The sequence below is a fragment of the Sturnira hondurensis genome, unplaced genomic scaffold (genome assembly GCF_014824575.4).
Source record: "Sturnira hondurensis isolate 20B ecotype Veracruz unplaced genomic scaffold, ASM1482457v3 Scaffold0003874, whole genome shotgun sequence".
NCBI classification, from domain to species: domain Eukaryota; kingdom Metazoa; phylum Chordata; class Mammalia; order Chiroptera; family Phyllostomidae; genus Sturnira; species Sturnira hondurensis.
In genome coordinates, this window is record NW_028076505.1 from 2,870,358 (window position 1) to 2,895,809 (window position 25,452).

The 25,452-nt window shown below is 54.3% G+C and overlaps 1 protein-coding gene across 2 annotated transcripts in view; it reads left to right on the forward strand.

Moving 5' to 3' along the window:
- UBASH3A (ubiquitin associated and SH3 domain containing A) overlaps positions 1-24,232 on the forward strand; it is a 35,819-nt gene extending 11,587 nt beyond the window's left edge. The window contains exons 6-14 of one of the 2 annotated variants that reach the window (XM_037043027.1): positions 106-314; positions 7,575-7,701; positions 11,023-11,122; positions 14,091-14,213; positions 16,406-16,498; positions 18,175-18,319; positions 19,021-19,127; positions 21,615-21,724; positions 23,973-24,232. In XM_037043027.1, coding sequence (XP_036898922.1) covers positions 106-314; positions 7,575-7,701; positions 11,023-11,122; positions 14,091-14,213; positions 16,406-16,498; positions 18,175-18,319; positions 19,021-19,127; positions 21,615-21,724; positions 23,973-24,110 — 1,152 coding nt within the window. In that variant the 3' untranslated portion in view covers positions 24,111-24,232. The remainder of the gene's footprint in view (positions 1-105; positions 315-7,574; positions 7,702-11,022; positions 11,123-14,090; positions 14,214-16,405; positions 16,499-18,174; positions 18,320-19,020; positions 19,128-21,614; positions 21,725-23,972) is intronic. The other variant, XM_037043028.1, reaches the window with a different exon arrangement.
- The last annotated feature ends 1,220 nt before the right edge of the window (positions 24,233-25,452 follow it).

The window sequence follows — 25,452 nt, forward strand, 5'->3', positions numbered from 1 at the left end:
GCCCATGAAAGAGCTGAGAGCCAAAGGCAGACGCAAGCCCCCTACCGTCCTCTTTCCCAGCCCAAGTTCTTGCTGGAGACATGAGAACACTTGCCTCTTTTCCAGACCCTGAGGGCCATATTTCAGTACAAACCCCAGAACGTGGACGAGCTGCCACTAAATCCTGGCGACTACATCTTCGTGGACCCCACTGAGCAGGAGGAAGCCAGCGAGGGCTGGGTCATTGGGCTCTCACAGCGGACAGGCTGCCGAGGCTTCCTGCCTGAGAACTACACGGAACGAGCCAGCGAGTGTGACACCTGGGTGAAACACAGGTGAGCGCCGCCTCGAGGGGCAGCCCAAAGGTCCCTTCCTGCGTTAGTGCCTGAAAACAGTGGCCACGGTGTTTGCGTGCTTCTAGACCATTCCATCACTGCTATAAATCACAATATTGTCCCCACAGGGATACAGCAAGGATCTTGGCTGACATGTGGTTTTCTGCTGATAACACTCAGAAAATGTGAACTCTCATATATGGCTTCTGTGATCTTAATCTCAAAAGATTACAAAATACCACTTCTTAGTTGGGGACACAAATTATAACCAGAAGTCCTGTGCTTGCTTTTACTCATCTCTACTCAGGCACAGGGGTGTCCAACCTATTGGTGCCTCTGGGCCACACCGGAAGAAGAGCTGTCTTGGGCCACACACTACTAAATACATTGCGACACATAATCACCAAAAAAAATCTCATCATGTTTCAAGTAAATTTATGGTTTTGTGTTGGGCCTCATTCACAGCCATCCTGAGCCACATGTGGCCTGTGGGCCGCAGGTTGGACCCCCCAGCTTCCAGAGCCCTGTGGTGGGCGTGTCATCAGTTTTCTAGTGTTATATAACACATGTCCTTAACCTGACGGCTAACACCACATGCATTTACTACCTCACAGTTTCCACGGGTCAGGAGTCTGGGCGTGGCTGAGCACAGGGGCTCCCACGGCTGGGGTCAGGTCTGGGCTGGGGCTGGGGGCTTATCGGAGGCTGAGGGGCCTCCCCCAGGCATGCATGGTTGTTGGCAGAATTCATTTTCTCAAAGCCCCGGACTCCGGGCGGTGTCATGTTCTGTTGGGATTTCTTAGCGTCTTCAGTGTCACCTGAAGGGTCTGAGGATTTTCGAAGTCACCAAGTGCTGACTCCTCTTACTGGACAATTCTTCCCTCAATTTCCCTCTCTCCTCACACCCTTAACATTTCACGTGGAAACGTGCTTTGCTGTGTAACAGACTTCCTCACTTACAAGTTCTGCTTCCCACAGACAATTCCACTAAACTGTTTTCCACTACACAATAAGGTCTCGTCTTCCTCCAATTTCCTATGACATGTGTCTCACTCCCTCTGAGTCTTCACCAGCAACACCTGTAATGTTCATATTTCTGTTAACAGTCTGTCCAAAGTCGTTTAGACTTTATCATCCTTCTCAAAACCCTCCCAGCCTCTACCCACTGCTTGGTCTCAGGTGTTTGTAACAGCGACACTCCACTCCTGATACCAAATTCAGTGTCAGGAAAGGTTTAACCAGAGAAGCATAGCCAGTAATTTTTATGTAATAGTTATATGTACACACATACATATTTATAAGTACATATAAGTATATTTCATATTATTCTATACTCATATATAGTTATTTATAATATAACTAACCTACATTTTGTTCTATTATTTTGTATTATCTGTATAATAATACATGCATACATTGCACACCATGTGTCTACATACACACGCATGGATTTATCACAGGGGATTGCCTTTCGCAGTTGTTGGGGCTGGCTAAGCAAGGACAAGCAAGAAGGCAGGGAAGGAGCCCAGAGCAGCCTGGAAAGCATGGTGAGCAAAACCCCACGCCTAGGTGTGACAGTCGGGAAGGACCGCCCACCCAGCAGGTGGACGAGCAATTGCAGACATTGCAGACGCGGCTGCTACTTGCATCTCTGAGCTCTGGGAAGACCTGGGCCTTTTTTAAAGACCTTCAAACGGAATAAGCCAGGCCCAGCCAGGATACCCTTGTGATTAACTTCAAGTCAATTGACTAAGGACTTCGATCACATCTGAAAAATCTCTTCACCACAGCATCTAGTTGGCTTTTGGTTGGATGACTGGAAGGAAGGTGTGTGTGTGTTTTCAGCCATGACCCAAATGCCTGTAGAAGAGGTAACTAAACTTAAAAATAAGCCAGTGAAATAAGTTGTGGTACAGACACACAGTAGAATACTTGCAATTTTTTTAAATGGTCATGAGGACGTATTTTATGTACTGACATGAAAAAGCCCTAGGTGAGTTGCAGAACACTGAGTATAGCACTATTTGTAAGGAAGGGATGAAGTTAAACATACTTGTCTGTGCATATATACTCATAATATGTATTTATATGCAAGCCTGTGCTTTAAAGTTCCCTGGAAAGGAGAATCTCTAGAAACTTCTAACATTGGTTACCACATGGGGCGTGGGGGTTCAAACTGGAAGAATGAACAGGAACGAGAGGAAGGCTCTTCAGTCCCCTTCCATAATTTTTAAATTTTGAACCTTATAAATGTGTTACTTATTCAACATAGAAATTAATCTATTTTAAATGTAGAGAAAAGAACATAAGGAAATTGGGTCAGAGGGAAACAAGCGAGACAACCCAGGGCTGAGGTTTGCACACCAGGTGCATGCTGGGAGGACCCGGCTCCAAGCTTTCCCACACCCAGTGTGAGCAGGGCTGCGGCTTCCCACCAGCCAGCACAGCCCTCCCACGAGCAAGTAGACCAGTTATTCAGGAGAAGCACAATTTTGCAGATGTATACAGCGCCGTGGGTCCCCTGGGCCACCACAAAACCACAAGATATTGGTGCCACTTGGGACGGCAGAGATAATTAATTCTGTTTCTCTCTCTGGAGGGCTGAGTACCCTCAGACCCAGGGGCGGGGGCGGGGGGAGCTGGATGAGACCACACATTTAAGGAAGCACTTGTTTCCGTTTAGTACCAATTGCATCCTCATCCGATGCAACACACGGTTTAAGGAAAGCAGGGGAGAGACGCCGGTGCCACCTTAACTGATCATGGGAGTTCCAGGTTGTCGGGGCATCCCTCTGGCTCCTGTCCCCCAGCTGGCCCTTGCTCTCTGCTGTGCTTCCTGCTTACTGTCACCAAGTGATTGGCAAACCTGGACATAAACCTGGCAAACCTAGTTTCTAGAACTAGGCAGGGAAGACTCAGTAGAAGATAAGTTTGTAGCTTGAACATTTTTTTTTTGCTTTGCAATTAATCTGTTTGCCACCTGGCACCAAAATAATCATTTCAGCCTTTAAGCCTGACATTTCTGGGACTATTCTTCTTAGAGACACACTTCTCTTAGGAATTAATAAGCATTAACAAAAACTGCAACAAAAGGAGAGAAAAGTAAAAAGTGCAAGGCTAGGCTGTGGGTGATCTTCTTGGCCTTATTTCGGAAGCACCCCCACCCTCACTGGGGGGCAGTGAGACAAACTGCAACATGACTATCGGCCAGAAGGCCAGATAGCTGGCCTGCTGTCAGACTCAGGGGTCCTGGCTCAGCCTTTTAGAACTGCCAACAATGAGCTTATTAAATACTTACTGCTTTTTAACTTACACAGCGGTCCTCAAAGGTCTGGACATCGCTGATCTGTTGAGTCACGGGATGTGTACAAACCAACCCCCTAGGCCTCGGCTGCAGGACCCAGGGCTTGTGCGGCCCAGGGTGCAAGAACCGCTGGCCCGTCAGTGCTTGAGAGCATGGTCTCAAGTATACGGGAAGGAGTGCCCCACCTGCCTTAGGAGACACGCTCCTAGGTGTGCGTTTGCAGCTGTAGTGCCCACAGTGTGGCCACTAAAACCTCAGTCGCCTGTTACCAGTACAACAGCCTCAGCCTCCACGCCCACGGCCCCGGGAGTCTGGATGCCCTGGACGCCCATCCACATGGAATGTGTGTGTGTCACTGTGAAGAAAAGGGTCTGCGGGGTCGGAGTGGTCGTGCTGCAGGAGTACTTTCCTGAGTCACTGCACTTTCCAACTCTCCACGTAGAAGAACGTACCTAGGAGAAGCGTAGGGCCGAGAGCTGTGAGGCCTGAGTGGCAGGGTGTAGAGGACCCTTGTCATCTTCTAGCTGTGGTGCAGTTTCCAACACCGAAGCTCTACAAACCTGTAACTTTGCAAAACCACAGAGAACGCTCATGCAAGTAGCTCCACTATAATAATCATGTAATTCTGGGCGGAGCTGCGTCCTCCTAAAGTTCACACGGGGAAGCCCTGACTCCTGGCACCTCAGGATGAGACAGTATTTGGAGATGGGATCTCTACAGAGGAGATTTGCTTAAAATGAGGCTGTTCAAGGGGCCCTCATCCCATACGACTGGCGTCCTTCTGACAAGAGGAGATCGGGACTCAGACACACACAGAGGGGCCACCACATGAGGACATGGGGAGGAGACAGCCACTTTAAGGAAGGAACCAACCCTGCCAGCACTGTGACCTGGGACTTCCAGCCTCCACCTTGTGAAAGAGTAAATTTCTGTTGTTGAAGTCGCCCACCCAGTGTGCGACACCTTGTTATGGTGGCTTTAGCAACCAACACAGTGATGTCATCCACACAGCCCCACAGACTGCAGCTAGGGACCAGGGGCAACGCAAACATGTCCAGGGTATAAGTCAACCGTTGAGGGTGACCTCTGAGTTAAGGAGAAAAATGGAATTATTAAAATGCAAGGTCCTTTCCTTCCTCTCCTCTCATGCCAACATCCCATCGTCTTTAATTGCATTGCATTTGAAAGACTGGCAAAAAAAAAAAAGTCAATTTTGTCTCTAACTGTAAATTTGACAGATGTCATTCATAGATAATGAGACTGTGCTGTATGCAGGGTGAGCCGCAAGCCGGGCGCCGGTGCCCCCGCCTCGCCTCAGGAAGAAGAAACCAACATTTCCTGGGCCGACATGAGTGAGAGTCTATGAATAGCACCCACGCTGCCGAGAGTGGGTTCCTTTGAAGAGGGAAATGTCAGTGGTTCGAATATCATGTCAGTGTTTGGGGTCTATTCATGACCAACCGAGGCTCACACATCACGTGAGCAGAGTGAGTATGCTTGACCCGGTCACCCCGGACGGGAGTTCACAGCGCGGGGCTGCACAGGCAGCAACGTGGAAAGAGAAAGTACAGGCTGCCGACCATTTCAGAAACACACTAATGACAGCAAGAGGCCGTGAATGTGATGGCGGGTCCGGGGCGCAGGGCCCTGGTGGAGAAGGCCGGTGACCAGGGGCCCTGAGGGGGTTGCAGTGGAGGACGGATGCCCCTGCAGTGCTCCCGGCTCTATTTCTCCCGAGGGTCTCCGGCTGGAGGATGGGGAGCCATCAGTTTGATGAGAAGGGGGGTGCTGAGGCCTCTGTAAGAGAAAGGCAAAGGCTACAAATGGTCTATTAAGTAGAAACACGCCCCGTTTAGGATCCCGGGAGAAAATGAACCATGAATACATTGATGCCCCTGGGAGCCATTTCCAGGTGTAAAGAGAGTCCAGGAAAAGTCCCAGTGGCGTCGCTTTCCAGAACTTCGGTGAATGACGGAAACGTTTATCTGGAAGAATCACCAGGGGAGAAGAGCTGAGAAAACTTCGAAAAATAAAGACGTGAGAGTAGACAGCTACCCTGTCAGATGTGCCAAGTGTGTGACCAATCTATAATGTGACCTTGGCTTGAAGAAGAAAGGAGAGACACAGACTAGTGGCCCAGAACAACCCACAGACGGGGGCCCGGCCTGCGGGGAAGAACACCAGGAAGAGGGACGAAAACGGGTGCAGAGAAAATGGCACTTTACATGACCTCACATCAAAGCCAAGAATTAAACAGAAGAAGGAAATTATGTAAAACTAGAAAGCAGTTAAAAGGACTGTATTTCTGATTTCTGGACCCCTGGGGAGAGCTTTGAAAGTGTAGGAGCGATGGAGGGGATCTCAGAGGGACACTTGGATCTGTCTTTAATAGTGATTATTAAACACTTGAAGCTTGAGGCTTCTCTGTGGTAAAAGTGACCAAGGATACTATGATCCAAAGAGCCAGATGAGAACCATGCCTTAAGAAAATAGTAACAAAGGCGATGGTCCCCTACCAGTCACACACGTGATCAGATTACAGGCCTCCTCATTCTCCCGTAAACCGTGCCATCTGGGGCCCGGGCGGCCCTGGACACTCAGCCCTCAGGCATTCCGCCCCGCCAGCTGGTCTGTGTCTAACTGTTTCATTTAGCCAGAAGGCCATCCACTGTACTCTTCATTCCCACCTACCATGACAGGTGAACAATCAAGAGTGTCCACCAGCTGTCCCCCTCACACCACCTGTCTGCAGTCTTTGCACCAGCTGCCCTTCTCCCCATCAGACTGTGAAGTGCACCCTCCTGGCCGAGGCACCAGCCCGTGTGCCTGCGTCCCACCCCTCCTGGGCAGCCCATCCCTCCAGCCTCCCCTACTGTTCCCAAGACCTCCCCAATCAGTCCCCCCGGCAAGCAAAACCCAGCACTCTCCTTTTTCCCATTCCCCTCTCTACCTACTGCCCCAGGTCTCTGCCCTGATTGTACATTAAGTTGAGTTTATAAAGATGACCTTTCCTTTTAAAAAATGAAATTTTCCCCAGGGCACATGGTCGTTTGCTTGCTCTGGCCTCTCCCAGTTCCTTCCAGACACTCTCAGGTAGGGCACCCCACCATCACCCCCTTACGCCAAGTGTGCAGTGGTCTTTTCTCCCAGTCATCCCAGACCTCCCGAACCCTGCCCGCCCCTGCACCTTTCTTGACTCACAGGACAGGTAGCCGTTGCCTCACGGCCTGCAAACTCTGGGGGCCACTGTTGCCCACCCTCCCACACCATCCGCCCCTTGCCTGTGTGTGTCCGTAGCTCATTCATCCCTGCAGCCCAACCACACCTACCTTAACACCTTTGACCACTATCGAAGGTGACTGCAGGAGATCATCGCGTCAGTCTGCCCAGGCTGCTAGAACAAGGTACCACCACAGGCTGGGTGGATAAATAGTACGAATTTATTTCACAGTCTAGAGGCTGGAAGTCCAGGATCGAGGTGTCAGCAGGGTCGGTTCCTCTGGAGGCTTCTCCCCTTGGCGTGTATCTGGTGGTCTTTTCCCGGCTCTCACACGGTCACCCCTCAGTGTGTGTCTGTGTCCCAGTCCCCTCTTCTTATAAGGACACCACCGGTCATGTTGGATTAAGGCCTACTCAAATGACCTCATTGTACCTTAATTACCTCTTCAAAGTCCCCCTATCTCCACATACAGCCACACCCTGAGGTCCCAAAGGTTTTAGGACTTCAACATATGGATCGGGGCGGGTCCAGTTCAGCCCTTCACGGTGGTGACATGGGGACAAACAGCCAAGAGTTACTCAGGATTTTTTATGTGCTGAGCACCAAGCGCTTTGAACTCATCCTTTCGTTCGTCCTCGCCATGACTTTCTGCTTTTCATGTCCATCCTCGAGCACCTGCCTGGCCCAGTGCTTCCCACGGTCATTGTGACCCAGCACCTTGTTTCTTCACCCGCAGGACATACACCTTCAGTCTAGCTGCAGACCTGAACTCCAGAAAGGACGGGGAAGCCAGCAGCAGACAGAACGGGGAGCTCCATCCTCTGCCAAGGCCACGGAGCACCGGCAGCCTGCTGGCTTTACAGGTGACAGGCTCCCTTTTTGGTGCAGTGAGCTCAGCGACATCATGCTGTAAGTCAGCTCTGCTGACATCGACACAGCCTCACAGGCGTGGCTTTTGTCCTGTAGACACGCACACCCTTGCTGCCCGGGAGTGGAGTGCAGACTCTGGTGGGCCATCAGGAGGCCTTACCCTTTGGTGCTGAGGTGCCAGGCTGCTCCGTCTACCTGGGCACAGGGTGAACCCCCCACGGCTGAGAGCCGGTCTCACCCTACAGGCACCTGCTGGGTTTTCGAGAACAGGGAGCAGTCACTCGGTCATGGCGCCAGGACACAGGGCAGGGAAGGGACAGTGACACAGCCCTGCTGGGAATCCAAAGCTCTCACCCTGATTCTGTCATTGCCAAGCTTCATGACCCCGCTGGAGTCCCCTCCTCCTTAGCCCCAAAAGATGGAGCTTCTGTGCTTTCAAGTCAGGCTGGGAGAGATGAGGAGGCCCATGCTCGATAACGGGGAGATAGCAGCCTCAGCCCCGAGGTCGGGGGCACAGCAGGGGCATCTGAACCCACTACCCACTTGGGAGCATGTGCAGGGGTGAAGACTATGGGCAGGGCCCTGGTGGAGCAGGCAGCTCCTCCCCCCAGACAAGCCAGTAACTCAGTGTCCCTGATGCTACCCGAGTGGTGGGCAGGCCGGCCCTCTGCTCTGGAGCCGCAGCCCACCTGTACGAGGAACCCCAGACAGCTGGGCGGCACTTGCAGCTGGCCCCAGCCAGTTCCCACTCAGGGGAAACACCTCTATGGGCTGTGTGAGCCGTCCCCCCACCCACATCCCTGCCCTGTGTCACACATAGGACGTGGGCTTCCATCCCAGCCACCCCTCCCCACCCAGCACCGGTGGCATTAGTCCCGCTCATTCTTACTTTACAGATCTGAAGACTGAGGTTTGCAGGGGCTGGGAAGCTTGTGGGGAGCACGAAGACACCTAACCATCCCCCAACATTGGGTTGTTTCAAGAATTATATGAGACAGGAGGTCACGTGTCCACTGCAGGCCAGGCCCAGGGTGCCGAGAGATGGTTACTACCCACATGGCAGGGCCACAATGTCTGGCCCACACCTGTGTCCCAGAGCCTGGCTCAGAGCCTTGCCCGTAAATCTCACTGGATAAACCATAGAACAACCTAATAAGGGCCCTAATGGATACTCCTGATGGAATCACCCTAAATCCAAATCTTTTTCCCCATCCCCAAGAGCCCATTGATCCCCCAGAGGCTGCCTGCAGGCTGGGATGGGCTCATTGTGGACAAAAGCTGAGCACAAGATGCTGGGCACTGGGCAGGCAGCCGGCATCTCCATTAGCTGAGTCTTCAGTTGGAGAGAAAGGGCCAGGGAAGAGGAGCCGCTGACCAGGAGCCAGGGACCTGCCAACTGCAAGGACAAAAAGGGGCTCCCACCCCCAAACTGCCCAGGCTCTGGAAGGTACAGTTGGGTCTGGACTCCCCAGTGGGAGAGTATGAGAACAGGTTTAAATGGGGGCCTCCCCGAGGCTGCGACCCCCTTTCGAGATCTATGAACAGGGAGAAGCTGGAATGAAGGCTCAGCCTATAGCTCGGCCTGTGTCTAACTCACTGGCGCTTTAAATGCACAAACCCCACATCCGCCTCCCTGTGGACGGAAGTCTCCCACATGGTCTGAGTGTGCCCTTCCAAACGGCGGGGAAAAGAAGGCCGTGGCATCGGGTGTGATAGAACGAACGTGCAGCGGGCCAATTAATGGCCCCAAAGATAGGGGGTCCCAACTGCTGGAGCTGTGAATGTTACTTTATAAAGAAAAAGGGCCTTTGCACTTGGTGGGGAGATCATTCTGGGTTATCCTGTGGGCCCTACATCTAATCCTGACCGTCCCCAAGGGAGGCAGACAGGGAATCCGACGTGCGCAAGAGGAGACACCGGCACACCCAGGGGAGAGGCCGTGTGAGCATCAGGCAGAGATAGGGCGTTGCGACCATGAGCCGAGGGTTGCGGGGGCCACCGGGCACTGGAAGAGGCAGCAAGAATGCCCCCATAACCTCTGAGGGGGTGCGGCCCCCCTGACACCTTGCTTCTGAGATTTCGTTATCCAGAACTGTGAGGGGTTGAATTGGTTTTTAGCCACCCAGTTGGTGGCACTTGGTTACCGTAGCCACAGGGCATACACACAACCTCATGACCAAGGAGTCACAGCAGCCCCGTTGTTCTGTGGGCCCCAGGTTCAGTCCATTCCATTCCCCGTGGACTTGCCACTGTATCTTAATCTTCTTGTCGGCAAGCTCCGCTTTCCAAAGTCGACATGCTGCAGGCTCTTCCAGGGAAGGAAATGCCCCAAACCCAAAACCTCAGCCTGATGCGTTGATAGTATTTAAGAATGTCAGTAAGCAGATGGTAGATGGGAGCCCAGGTGTGCCTTGCAGCCTACTTGCAGGTCAAGCAGGGACGAGAATGAGATGGGATATTTTCATACTCATTCTCGGAGGGGGCAGGCGTCCTGGAGTCAGTCCGGCAACCCCTGAGCCACCGTACTTCGAAACTGTAAGAGGACAAGACAGCCTCCCCTGGTGCAGTGTCAGGGGTTCGCGTCCAGAGCGAACGGCTGCACACTCCAGTGAGACACAGTCGTGCTCTTCACTTCGCCTTGTCCCTGTGCCCAGTGTCATGATGTTAAGAGGTGGGGCCTTTGGGAGGTGCTCGGTCCTGAGGGTGGAGCCCTCATGAGTGGGGTCAGTGTCCTTATAAAAGGACCCCATGGCTCCCTTGCCCCTCCCACCAGGGAAGGACACAGGAGGAGTCTGCCACTGAGAAGAGGGGCCTCACCCTGACCTGTGGCACTTCCAACCTCAAGAGGTTGGAGAAATAACTGCTGTTCATAAGCCACCCAGTGCATGGCGTTCTGTTAGAGCGGCCAGAAGGGACTAGGATTAGGGATAGGACTTGGGGGAGACCAAGTAGTAGAGCAGCTGATGTGCTAGGGTTTGGGGCACCCCTGTTTCTTCTTCTCAGTCCTTTTACAAGGTTATGATGCCCAGGAAATAAAAAGCTGTAAGAAATTAGAGAGATTTCCAGCTGCAACTCCTAGTCCTCTTCCGTTGTAATGCCGTTGGTAAAACGGGATGTAGCAACAGAACGAGGAAGGAAGGGACCCATTTCTAGGCTAGCTGTTGGATGACCGAGGTGCCTGTTCGAAGAAGTTTAGTAACGCAGATGTTAACTTGCACATTTTAACCATGTTTGGCTATGCTTCTCTACGGATGGACACATCCGTGAACGTGTCTGCCGCTGACCGTGACTTCCCTTCCCTTCCCCCATTCCAGGCGGCCATCGTGAGGCGAAGTGTGCTGGTGGTGCGCCACGGGGAGCGGGTGGACCAGGTCTTCGGGAAGTCCTGGCTACAGCAATGCTCTACTCCTGACGGTAGGTCAGATCCAGGCGGCCTCCGCACACAGACACAAGGTCACTCTGACCAACGAGATCGCGTCCCGGGTGTCCGAGCTGGAGTCCCCGTGCTGCCACCTGTAGAACGACTCCGTATAGATCGTGCATGCGCACGGGCACTGCTGCACCTCTCCCTGTAGGCGATGCGCGGAAGCATCCCGGTGCGCACGTCGTCTGTGCGCGCCTTAGGGCCAATGCTTTGCAGGAGATGGGGGAACGGTTTCAACAGGAAGCAAGTCTCCTGGTGCGACACATGGCCAGTCCGCTGACGCTGGCAGCACGCACCGTGTCTGGGTAATGAGTGCAGCCTGACTTCCGAGCAAGCTGCCCTGGCCCGAGGCCTCTGAACCCGCAGCTGCCGGCGCATTCGCTGCCTCACAATCTCATCGCTCTGTCTCCCTCAGCTAGTCTTCACTTCGGTGGGCATTTCCCTAGATTGTTTGTCTCCCTTTCCCAACTGAAGGAAATGTTTTTGAACGTGTTTGCTGTTCACCCCGACCTCACCCCCTCTAGATGCAAAGAACTGAGGACGGGTTGGGGTGCAGTCAGTCTCTGCACTGGTGATCCACACCTGTACCACCGCCCACCCTTCCCCCGGGCACCAGTGGACAGCCACAGTTTCTAAGCCAAGGCTGATTGGGTACATGAAGGTACTGAGTGAACACAGTGATCAAATCCATTCACAGTAGCTAAGCTAGTGGGGCCCTTTGGGATCCCTCCAGAAGCCCAGCAGGCCAAGAAAGGGGGGAATGGACAGGGAAAGCCACTGGCAGACGACCAGCACACAGCGGAAAAACTCTGAGCACATCACGTCATGACCGAATGTATCTCCAGGCACCCACAGAGGCGGGGCTATGGGTCAAGTAGAGATGAGTCTCGGGAAAGAAACAACAGGACAGGAGGTGGATGTGAGGAAGAGGACTTGGTCCTGGAGAGGAAGGATCCAGCCACCTATTGGGGAAGATATGTTGAGGCGCTGGAGACCACCAGGTTAGAGGACGCTGCTGGTGGCCCTTTTCCAGGGTGGAGAATCCCTTCACGGAGCGAGTGCTGACAGTCTAATTCAGCCGCATCTCACAGGCTGTGCTGTTTAATGAGTTACAACAGGGCACTTGGGGGCTCCTCTGAGTCCAGCGTTCCTCCTGATTCCTGCTCACTTCTGGTGCAAGCACCGCCCCCCCTCACGTGCCCCTCGCTTCCCAGTGGTGCTGGCCCAGGATGCCCCCTATTCTGCAGACTCCACTTCCGTCAGAACTTAACCCTGCCCCACAGCCCAGCCTTCTGAGCTCTTGCCCTCTGCCGCTCACGGTGACCACAAAGTGTCACTGAAGGCAAAAGTGAAACGGAGCAGGTTGACATCTATTGAACCACAGATGCCTTGGAGAATATGACATGACCAATGGGCCGTCCCTCTGAAGGAAAAAAACCCCTTTCCCAGCAAACACAGCCAACGCTTTGGTGTTTAATAAAGGCCTTTAGAAGTGAGTGGGTAGTCCTTTCCGAAGAACCAACAAGACGGTGGAAGTGGAGCAGAAGCAGCAGAACTTCCACAAGTTCACCTACCACGGGTGGTCAGCCACTGCACAACACAAGCCACTGATGCAGCCGTGCAGCGCCCGCAGCAACGCAGCACTGGCATGCGGGAAACTGCCTAAGCACCTGCACAAGGCCCAGAAGGAGGCCCATCCATGGAGACACCTGTGTCGGTGAAGATGCACCTGCACGACATGGTCATCCTGCCAGAGCTGGTGGGCAGCATGGTGGGCGTGTCCAACAGCAAGTCCTTCAACCAGGTGGAAATCAAGGCTGAGATGATTGGCCTTGCTTTCCTACTTGGGTGACTTCTCCATCACCTACAGGTCCAGGAGGCACTGCCAGCCGGGTGTCAGGGCCACCTAGTCTCTGCTTCATCCATGTTAACGAGCCAAAAAAGGCACGGACTTCTGTTAAAGTCTTTACCAATGGAATTTCCAGGGTGGGAGCTTTCGGCAAAATCATGGATGGAAACTAAAAAGCAAGGCATGTGCTGACCCTTGTGCACTGGGGAAGGGCTGGGAGGCTGCCAGGGTGCAGGTGTTGGGTATTCGGGGTTTGCCCTGTGGTGTGTACAGGCTGAGGAAAGTCGTCTGGGCTGCCAGAACCTGTTGTACCAGGAGGTTCGGGGGTGGCTTGGGTGAATGAGAGGGCTTGGGGTGGAGTGGTGTCCTCTGTAGGGTAATCGATAATTTGACAGTGAGATCAGACATGCCACTCTCTGACCTCTTCCGGGAGCCAGGTTCTGGGCACTATCTCAATGGTTTGTGGAAACAGTGTTTCTCCCATATTGATTAATCTACTGAGGAAGATTAAGTCATTTGCTTCTAATCACACAGCCAGTGACGGTAGTGCCAGGATTGGCACCAGACTGTCAGATTAAAGCTCAAGGTTGAACTCAAAGCGAACCATGGTGCTTTGCAGCCTCTGGGAGGGGTCTCTGGGGGAGTCCAGGGCACCCTCCAGATTCCAGCCCCCCCCCAAGCAGTTGACTGAATAACGGACAATTCAGGGTCATCTCTGGCCATGTGGACTCTGTCCCCATAGGCAATATGACACACTTAAGCCAGGGGGATGGGTCACATTTCACCTAATTAATTAACGCTAACTGGAGATTCTTATCCGGTTAAGCTGTCAGTCATGGAGATGCTGGGTTCTTACTCAGGAAAGCTGTGGGGGTGGGTCCGCAGAAGGGGTCCCTGGGGCCGAAACCTAGGTTTTCTGCATTTGAGGAAATGTGTGCGCAGTAAGGCAGCATTTTCTCCTGGAATTGGATTCACGTCACAGAGCCCTTGTGAGAACAAACAGTGGACAACAATTTAAACGCCAACCCTACTTCTAATGGGTCTTGATTGTGGCTGGGTTGTGTGCCCACTTAAGGGAACTGATTGTCTGGTGCGGATCTGTGCCTTAGGGAAATACTACCGGCCAGACCTGAACTTCCCCTGCAGCCTGCCCCGGCGGAGCAATGGCCTCAAAGGCTTTGAAAACGATCCGCCATTATCGTCTTGTGGGATTTTCCAATCCAGAACAGCAGGTGAGTTGGAGCCCCTCTCTAGTGGGATTAGTCACAATAGCCATTGGCAATGGTTATCACTGACATGTACTGAGCCCTTGCCACCTGTCCTTTGAAGTCAGTATTGGCATTGTGCCCTCTCTGCTGATGATGGAGCCCGGGCACAGAGAGGTTTGGTAAGCCACCCAAGGTCACACAGCGAGTAAGTGGAAGTTCAGAGATTTGACCCAGGACCAGAGGGTTGGGGAGGTTGGGAGGAATGAAAGGCATGGAAGAACAGAGAGGGAAAGAAAAAAATTAATGACTACCGTGTGCACTAAGGATGTCATTTTTTAAGGTTGTTTAAAAATACATCCCCTCTGTGATTTTATTTCAAAATTGTTAGGCCTTTGTTTTGTGTCTGGGGCTCTGGTTGCACAGGATTGACTTTTGGGGAGAGGAGAGGCCTTTGGGTCCACCTGGTCTTCATTTCCTGAATGAAGAAACTCAGATCTAGAACCAGAAAGGCACGTGGGCTTCCCAAGTCACCCAGCGGCTGGCAGAAGGGACCCACCAGAGCCTGGTGTGCCTGGCGCCTCACCGGTGGTCTGATGTAGGCTTTCGGACCCGGTGAGCTGGGCAGGCGGGATAGCTCTGATCCGCAGCATTTGCTGAATGCAGTGGTGTAAATCGTGTGCTCACACCCAGGCTGGTGTCAGGGCCAGTGTCAGGGCCATGGAGGTGAGGTCACTTAACACAAAGGTAAGAGGCGGGACACAGATGGGATGCCCTCAGGTCAGTGTGACCCGCTCCCCACAACCCTGCTTGGGTATCTTCTCCTGCAGGACACCGTGGTGTGTGTGTGTGTGTGTGTGCACACTGGTGTGTGCTGGTGTGTGCATTCTCTCTGTGAAGAAACTGTGCAGTTGTGTGTTTCGTGCTGAATCCTCACCTGGGTGTTTGCACAACCTCCACCCGTGTATTTGGAGTATCCGTGAGTGGACATACATGCGGGCAGTTGTCAGCCGTCATAATAGTTTCCTGGGGCTGCCGTGACAAAGTGCCATAGGTCGAGTGACTTAGTCAACAGGATGCATGGCCTCAAAGTTGTGGATGCAGATGTGGGTGGGGTTGTTCCTTCTGAGGCTGCGAGGGGAGAGTCTGCTCCCGGCCCCTCTTCTCGGTTTGTAGATGGCGTCTCCTTCCTGTGTCCCCACGTCGCCTCCCTGCTCCATGTGTGTCTGTCTCTGTCCAATGTCCCCTTTTTATAAGGACAGCAGTCAGGTTGAATTAGAGCCGCCCTCATAACCTCACCTGAACTTGATCGCCTCTGAAGGCCCCATCTCCAAAGCAAGTCACACGCTGGGGCACAGCGGGGTCAGGACTCCCACATACGGATTTGGGGGGGTGCAGTTCAGCCCGTGACAGCATCCACTAAAACCTCCTGATGGGGGCACTGCAGTTGTCCTTCAGAGACGGTCCCCTGTTTACCAAAGGCGAGGTCCTCTCGTCTTGTGCGGGGAAGCGTGGCTCCCAGGCTTCGCTGCCACGAGCCCCAGGTGGTCTCGTGCTCCCTGTCACCTCAGAACCGACTCCCAGGAGCTGAACTCAGCACCCACCCGCTGGCTCACAGTCAGCCGACCAGAAATGCAGACGCATCGTGAATGGGCTCTCTGTTCAGGGCCTTCACACCTGAGAGCACGGTGCTGCTGGGCTGAGTTCCCATCTGAAGGCTGCTGGAAGCAGTTTCCACCTCATCCAGCTGTGGGAGAAGTCAGTTCCTTGTGGCTATAGGACTGAAGTCCTCCTTCCCTTGCTACTGTCAGCACAGGGCCACACTCAGTCCCAAGAGACCACCCATACTTCTTGCTACATGGCTCCTGCATCTTAGACTCAGCAATAGGGTTTCTTACATGTTGAATCCCTCTGCCTTTTAATCTCTCTGGCTTCTGTGACAACGGAGAAAATCTCTGCTTTTAATGGGCCCACCTGACTGGGTCAGGCCCCCTAGGGTGATGTCCCTCCTCCCATGGGACATAACACAGTCACAAGGGTGCCATCTCCCCCACTTCACAAACCCCAGGGGACTGATCCACCCCCCTGCACAGCGGGGGATGGAAATCTTGAAGGCACTTCAGGTCCCGCCTCCCTCGGGTGGCAAGCCTGCCTCCCAGCGTAGCTCCCACCTCGGGAGCAAGACTACACAGCGGCACCTCCCACCTGCTTTTTTCCAGGAGAAGCACTACTGGACAGCGGCGCCGCAATCGCCTCCGTGTTCGCCTCCCCGGCCCTCCGCTGCGTGCAGACCGCCAAGCACATCCTGGAAGGTTGGTGAGGACCCAGTGAGCTGCTCAGCTTGCCTGGGCCTCACGGTGTCCTCCAAGGGGAGAGGGGAGTGAGTGGAGGTGGGCCCCGCAGGACTGGCAATGGGTGGGCCCGTGAGTTCCAGACAGGTAGGGACCAGCCCTCTCAGAACCGCCAGCAGGGACTGAGCCCCTTGACATTCCGAGATGGTGACAGTGCTGGGGCCTGTCACCACTCAGTCCACCTTCGGTGGCTTCTGCTGTGTGTGTTTGTTGTGTTTTTGTTTTGTTTTAATTCTGGGGGGAGGCATTCAGAAAGCCAGAGAGCTGGGATCCACCATGTCCTTTCAAGTCCACAACGCCTGGCTCCCGGCAGGGAGCTGTCCAGCGCCACGAAGGCTGATGTGGTTCGGAGGCCACCAGCAGAGCTCTGGGGCTCCGGCTGCAGGAGGAGGGAGGCTCCTGCCAGGGCAGGGCAGCCAGTCCTGGGGCCTCAGCCGGCTCTTCCCTCTGGACCCTCCATACCCTCCTCACGTGGGCCAGAAGGATGTGATGTGGTTCACCATGCAGGAGCACGGGCCAGCCATCCAGAAAGTGTTTTCCGACCATGACAATGTCAATGTCTTTACCGTGACCTATCACTGACCTTTACTCTGTATGTAGATTATTATCATTATCATGAATATGCCTGTTAAAGGGTTGACACACCCTAGATTAATAATTCAGAAAAACAAGGGCACCTGGCCTTCTTCATGGGTCTTCCCACATAGCCAGCCCAGTTTTCAGACTGACATCTGAGACCCTACGTGCTAAACTTTATTTCAACACCATGTCGGTGAATGTCCAGATGGACCATTTCTCCACGTGTGACCACAGATTTGTGGCCTCAATGTCCTTGAACGGGAAGCCAACACCACCTTGCAAACTCTCCAGCCTGTTCCTCTGTGTGACCTATTCACAGTGAACATGAACCCTTCCCAGGCTAGGGAACAGCACAGGGGCCCCGTTAGCTGGTTTCATTCTTTTCTGAACATGCTCACAAAGGAACCCATTGCATGGACTGGGGATACATTTTGGGGGACTGATTTTATTGCCACCTTTTGAGTTTAATGGAGTTTTCTCCATTGCAAATAAAAACATTAAGGTCTGTTTTTCTTCCACACACAAAGAGATGGTCTTGCTTTGTAGGTGTTTTGGTCAAAGTATAAAATGCTTGAGAAAGGTGAGTTGGGAGGAGTCAGAGAGTTCCAGAAGACGGTGCGTTTGTCAGGATGACATTCCATGTGACTGACACCCTCTGAGATCAGTTGCATCTTGTGCGTGGATCATCAGATTGGCTGAGACCTTATTAGGACACTCCTAACCTTGACCCACGGCTAAGGCCTGGTGCTGGTCTGGCTGTAGCATTGCACTGACCAATCAGGATGAGCACCAGGCTGGACCTGCTGCTGGTGGTGCAGGGACACCGGGAGACTGTCCTTGTTTTGTGGACAGAGGGTCAAGACTCTTCTGACACCTTCCAACTACCTCATGCTTTGTGTCTCAGAAATGGTACAACCATAAGTGATCACAAAACGATATTGGCCAAAAACAAAAATCACATTTTTGAAAGGTATTATTAGACCTAGGAAGAGACCTATTTACATAAAGCCAACATGGAAACATGAAAATGATAAACACTTGTATTTTGTTCAACCCAGAGCTCAAACTGGAGAAAAAAATGAAGATACGCGTAGAGCCCGGGATCTTTGAATGGACAAAATGGGAGGCCGGCAGAACCACCCCGACCCTCATGACCCTGGAAGAGCTGAGAGAGGCGAACGTGAACGTCAGCACGGAATACAGGTGCGCCGTCTGCATAGCGTCTGCGGCGGGGGTTCCCCGGTTCTCACTAAAGGTGGTGAGGAGGGGCGGCTGCGGTGGGCAGTTGTGGGGGGGACAGAGGCGGGACTCAACTCCAGGTGTAGTTAGGACAAAGGGAGACGTGCCGCTGAGGAGCGGGGTGTGGGGTTGGCGGGCGGGAGGGATTTCTGAGAGGGTCAGGGGATTCGTATAAACTGACCTAACAGGATTCCTGATAGAGGCAGACGGGATGGTCAGGCGTGGGTGGGCGGGGACAGAGTTTGCTCTATCAGGAAGAGGGGCCAATATCCAGGGTGGAGGACTCTTCCTAAACTGGCTTAGCAGGATTCTTGCGAAAATGGACCCTGCGAGGACAAGCACTAACACCCAAAGTTTAGGCCTATTGAGACGAGGGCTCAGAGAAGCCTGGCTAGACTTTGGCCAGAACGAGCATCTTTGTCATTCCTTGCCAGTGGCTGGGAATGACTCTTTGCCATCACAGACCCCATGTGGTGTCAGCCAGAATGCCTGCCGGGACAGAACAGCAGTCCTTGGCCAGTTTGGGGCCCAAAACTGGAGCCTCGTTGCTGAGAGCGAGCCCTGCCTTGAGCAGAGCGGTCCTGGAGAGCGTCCGTCCTGAGCACACGCCGGGCTGACCCCACCGAGAAGGTCCGAGTGACAGCCGTACCCTCTCTCCCCCTCAGGCCTGCGTTCCCCTGCGCTGCCCTCCTGCCCGCGGAGAGCTACGACGAGTTCGTGCGCAGGTGTGCGGTGAGCGTGGAACACATACTCAGCAGCTGCCCGCAGGACGGTGAGTGCCCGCGTGCTCAGCACAAGCCACCCCAGGGGCTTGGGGTCTTCTCACGGGATGGAAACCTGATCCTCTTTTGAACTTAATAATTCCCCAACCTCCCCCTCCCCACTCCCCAGCAACAAAGTGTCACCCCGCTGTCTCTTCAGCACCCCAGCACATAGATAGATACACAGTCCCTGCCCCTCAGGCCCTGGGACCCCAACCCTGGGACTGAGAGCTCGTGGGACCCAGGACAGCAGGGTCAGCATGAACCACCTGGGCCAGATTCTTGGGAAACAAAGAGAGCAGGAACCAAACCACCAAAGGTCGGGACATGTTTGCGTGACGATGGAAAAAACGCCTGTACTGGTACCATGGATTGTCGAGGCCATCAGAAAAACGAACGTGGAATTGCTGCAGGAACTTTGTCAGTCCTGTCAGGAGTGGTCCCAGCAGGCTGCCCGAATGCAAACATGCAGTCCTTCTCATTTGGGGGTGCAGGCTGAGGTGACCCCTGTGAGGCGGCCCAGTGTTCGTGCTATGCTCTAAAATAACATCACAGGGCAGAGAGCATAGGACACAGGATGGGCTAGGAGTGGACAGCTGCCAGTGTTCGGTGACAGGTGTGTGGGGTGCATTGGCCCCTTCCGTGCTGTGTGTCCCGAGTGTCCACGGTGAGGAGGTGGAAGTCGACTTTGCAAAAATTTAAGTCAGTGGGTGTGTGTTGAACACCAACGGTGTGTCAGCGTCACACAAAACGTCACGGGCCATCTAAGTGAAGAAGACATGCTCTACCCTTCAAGAATTTGAATACTGCTGGGGGAGGGGCACAAACATCCAGAATATTGGTAACTCAAAGAGGAAGAGTCTCAGACAGAGTCAGTAAGAGACCACCCAGCCCGCTCCGCCCCCTGTGTCCTTTCCCACCCCGTCCGGGAGTGAAGAACTCTGCTCACAAAGAACCATGGGAGGAGCTGAGCACCCAGCCCCTCCCGGAGAGCCCCCAGAGCACCGGGTCCGTACAGGAAGAGCCCCCAGACCTTGCGAGTCCGGCTCCCAAACACACCTGGCCCTGAGGATGCTCATGTTGCCGGTTTTCACTGGTCTGAACCTGGGAAACATACTTTTGCAAACCATGCCTTTGTGACATCGGATCAACTGTGGAACACCTGTTGCTATTCACAGTCATTGCCACAGGACCTCAGAGGACAGGAAGTGATGTGTGAGCCTTCCACTGAGCTTCTTGGGGCTGCACCCTGGCCCGCCCCGGTCTGGCTGTCCTATTTCAAGCCTCCGCCACCAGCTGAACGTCTGTATCTGGGGATGACCCTCCCTCCCAGGGATCCGCAGCCCAGAACCATCGCTAGGTCAGCCCCGGGGTCTCCTGAACACTGTGTGTGTGCCGCCCACTGCAGGGAGCATAGCCCATCCGTCCGAGCTGGTGGCCAGGGGCCGAGGCTCCAAGGATGCAGCCCCGAGAAGCAGCACGAGGAGGAGTGGAGACCAATGTGCCTGGGCGGAGGAGGACCACCTGAGCAAGGCAGGAGGGCGGGAGGGGTGGGCAGCAGCGGGCAGAGCAGCAAAAAGTCCAGCTGAGCCAGAGGGTTCAAGCTAATACCTAGCGACCCCCTGGCACTGGTGGGCCCTTCACAGACATTACCCGTTAACTCCTCGCCTTCCTGTGGGGTCTGAAATACCTCCTCTATTTATGCCGTGTGACTTTGAAGCTCAGAGGGGCTGAGAGGCTTGGGTGCCCAGGTCACCCTGCTGGGGAGCACAGGCCAGGGGTCAAACCTGGGTCTCCACCTCCCAGAACAGCATCCTGACAACCAGCCGTGAGTTTGGAAGCCAAAGACATGAGTATGAAATTTATAGGAAATATCACAGGAGCTTCAATCCAGGTGTCACATTGGAGAAGCCGTAGTCACATTAACAGGTGACATGAACAGTCTGCTCAGTGTCAGCCTGGCCTTTTGAAGGAAGCGCTTGGTCTGATTTCCTCCTCTAGGTGGAGCCAGTGAGTCTGGCCAGGACCCCTCCCTGACGCCGCCCTTACACCTCCACTTCTCCACTTTGTCTTGGCTTTGGCTCCCTTGTCCTGTCACCTGAGGGAGACTCACTCAGCCAGTGAACTCTGGATGTCCTCATTCGAAGTGAGTCATCAGCAAGCTCACTGTGATCAACTGGCTGATAACTCTCATGCTAATCAGACCAGGCCTGGGGGTGGGGGGCAGCCCGCCACGTCATCCCTGAGGCTCGTGGGCCACAGCTGCCACCCTAGACCTTGCCTGAGGACATGATTCGCTCTGAAGAACCAACCAAATGCAATGAGAGGCCTGACTGCTACTGAGCAATTAACTACCACACGCATCTGCTCCACTCGGGGCCTCCCAGGGCTGTGGGGCCCCGGGAGGTAGTTTCACCCCAAGAATTTTGGGGACCCCCAGTCTAATAAAAGACGCTCTTTGTGTCTGCTCGGACCTCAAGCTGTTTTTCACCCCGCAGCAGGCATCGTCCTCATCGTGGGCCACGGCTCGGCCCTGGACTCCTGCACGCGCCCACTGCTCGGGCTGCCACCCAGGGACTGCGTGGGCTTCGCCCAGCTGGTGAGAAAGGTACTGCCCGCCCTTCCCCCCCTGAGCAGCCCAGGAACGCAGGCCATCTTCACACCCCTGCTCAGAATGAACACCAGCGTCCTCACAGCCCAGGGCAGCGGGGACCCACCTGTGCTCTGAGAATGTGCCCGCCTGCTCTTATGCAAAGGGTGGCCTTGGGCAGGGGGGCTGGTGGGAGACGTTTGTCGTGAGGCCATCGGTATGGCAACTCTGGCCATCTGCTGCTGAGATGATATAAAAAACAAGACACAGGACTGTTTAAAGGTCAGTTCACATGATAGTTCCTTGCCATGCTGGTAGTCAAGCAGATGGTCCTGTAAGGAGTAAACAATTTGATAAAAAGAGAAAGGACAGTGGCTGAGTTGGGCTGACTCGCTCTGAGACGGGGGTGGACAGAAAGGAGCCCCCACCCCCTGGCCTGGGGAACCACCTGGCCCTGCAACGCACAAGAGCTGATGGAGCTGCCACAGTGCTCAGCGCTGGGCCCGCTGTGTAAATACTTCCAGGAGAAACAAACAGGCGACAGACACATAGAGAAGGATAATGGGTGAGTGGGCCAGCTCATGGAATGCCACTAGCAAAGCATAAGTAGCTTTTATCCATTTAGTGAGATAAATCAAGGCAGAGAGAATTGCAAACTGAGACCCACCACCCACCCCTGCCCTGAAAACCTGCTCATGGCCAATGTGCCCTCTGCCCTTGTCCTTTTATCAAATCGACCCATTAATTAACCAACAGCCTTGAGGATGGGAGTACAGGGCTGTGGACAACACACAGGACAGGGGATAGGTCCATGACGTGGCTCTATCCCATGAAATCACCAGGCACCCCAGGCACCCCATGGCTCATTTGCCATCAGTACGGGCAGTAAGGTGTCGCTCAGCCCCTGAGGGTTGTGGGGGCCGCAGAAAAGTCCGGCCAAGGGACTTTCAGCTCTGAGCCTGTGCCAGTCACTGGGCTCCCCCTCCCCGCCCTGCCGGAAGGAGTATATTCCTTCCTCACCTGGGGAGGACCAGAGGTTCTGCACCTGAAATGTTCCTCCATCCGATGCCCCATGTGCCCTCTTGATCCTGTCCCAGGTTCCCCTGGACCTGAGTAGAAACTTGTCCCCTCCCAAGTGCCTCCAGGGGGTATTTCCCAATATAATCCAGATATGCCCACACCCTCCCTATGCCAGAGCCCCTGATGACCCCAGTCCAAAATATGGCTTGTGCTTGCTCAGGCCGCACTGGGAGACTTTCATGGAGACTTTTCTCAGGGTTCACCTTGCCAGCCACAGTGCCACCTGCTCCCTCAGTGTGGCTCTTGCTCCTGCAATCGTCACTGCCTTCCTCCATGTACCCGGACGCTGCCTGCACGTGCTGCCACCCCTTCTCACAGTCCCCATGTCTGCTCAGACAGCGGCACTGCACAAGCCCCCATGCTGACCGAGAGTGACAAGTGGGCGCTGTTCCAAAAACTCATTTCTTTTTGTGACCAAATTCCCACCCCTCCCCTCACCCCTGGCCTCCCCTGTCTGGGGACTGGCCTTGATTATCCAAACTCCCTTGATTTTCTTAGGCCAGTGAGTTGGTGTCTGCCCACCCCACCCCCAAACAGGTTGCACTTGCCCTTGCATGTCAGAAACGCATCAAGGGGCTCTGCCCAGCCACGGGCTTTGCAGACAGGGCACCCACCCAGAAACAGACCGCTCACGCCCCAGCCCCTCGCCCACCCCTTCACACCCCTCCCCCAGCCTCTCTAAGCAGAAGGAGGATGTCATCCCTGAGTCATTTCTGCGTGGTGGAATTTTTAAAGATTTTGTCTGACCAAAGAATTTCTAGACCTTAAGAAGAGAGCGGAAGAAAGGGAAAGCGAAAAAACATAAACAAAAAGGCCTAAAAAACAAAGATCTGAAAACTCAGCACCTGTATCTTTGTGCAAGGCTAACTTTGAAAATGTAAGACACGCTTCAAAGGGGGGCACAGGGTCCCCAGCCTCCGCACTGCAGATGTGTGGGTGGGGCAACTCCACACGTGGGGGCATCCTGTGCGTGTGGGGTGTTAGCAGCACCCCTGTTGTGACCAACGAAACCATGTGCAGTCATTTCCCACGGATGTTCCCCATGGGGGACCACAGTGTCAGGGGGCACAAGGCCAGTCCGGGCCGCCCGTGCCAGCCTCCAAGGCATACCTGTCGGGTTGGCTTTGGGACAATCGATGGACCTGGTATGAAATGTTAGTCAGGGAGTGATCTCACTCTGTTCTAGATTCCTTCTCTGGGAATGTGCTTCTGCGAAGAAATTAGAGAGGAAGGAAAGTGGGAGCTGGCGGCCCCTCCCGTGAAGACGCTAACCCACGGCTCCAACTCGGCGTTCGACTGGAGGGACTGGATCCTTGGCAACTGAGAGCCGCTGTCAGGTGGCCAGGTCACTCGGCTTCCCGGGAGGAGGCGAAACCCGCGCAGAGGCCGCGCGGTGCCGCGACCTGGCGCTCTCTCAGCCTCGCCTGATGTGACTTGCAGGCGCACCAAAAGCCCTTTCGGGGCCCAGGGAGCCTGCTGTCACTGTCTCGTCTGTTGCCACCACCTGCAGATCTGCAACCTCGCGGGCTCGGCTGCAGACGTGTGTGCCGCGTGGCTCGGAGAGAAAGGGGGACTGCGACCCTCAGTTCCAGGGATTCAAGACCCACCACACACACGCCAGAAAGGATATATCCACTTCACTTTCCACGTTCTTATCCGTCAAGTTCCCAGCTGTTTTTCCGTTCTCTATTTTAACCACTCTTTGGCCACGTCCATATAAACAGAAAGAGGTAGGATAGTCACTAAAACGAAACGAGAAACTATTTCTAAGATCAAAACCGGGAAGCTGCTGCTTGGAGTCCACCACCACCACCCCCGCACCACCCCCCCCCCGCCCCCGGCCCCAAATTAGTTTCTGGTTGCTGCGGTGATAAACACCACAACAGAGCGGCGAAGATAACACACATTTTAACACATACACACACGCACACTTCATCCTGCTGCACTTCTGGAGGTCACAAGTTCTAAGCCAGGTCAGCAGGCTCCAGGCCTTCTGGAGGTCCAGGGGCAAGTCGTTTCATTCCCTTCTCCAGCTGTGAGAGGTGCCCGGGCCTCGCCCCCTAGCGCCTCCCTCCAGCTCCAAAGACTGCGGTGTCCCCTCTTCAAACCTCTGTCTTGTTCCTCTGCTCCACCATCACGTTACTTCCCACTTCTGACCTCCGGTCTCCCTTTTGTGCGGTCTGAGGGCATCTGGAAGTGGACACCCTATTACCAGGGACCCCTCCGACCGCCCATGACCTCATCTCCTTGATTCTCTCACCGGATAATCCAGGGTAATCGCCCCATCTCGAGATCCTTAACTGAATCCCAGGTACAAAGGCCCTTCCCTTGGAGGGGAGCATGTGCACAGGCGTGGGGTTCGGACGTGGACGTCTCTGGGGCCACCCTTGAGCACCCCCCCAACCCATCGGGGCTGCAGTCACAGGTGGGAGGATGGAGACACCCCTAGTAGAGGTCTTTTTGGGCTTCTCCTCTCTGCTTGGATCAAGTGGTGAGGGGAGGTGGGCTTTGCAAAGGGGTGGAGAAGGTCCTTCCCTGACCAACAGGGAAGACCAACCAGAGAGGAACCCGTCAGCATGGTGAGATCTGCCCAGGTGGGTGAGTGGGATGGCGCGCCTGACTTGGAGAGTTTGGTCCAGACGGTTTCTGGGGGGCTCCCAGGGGTG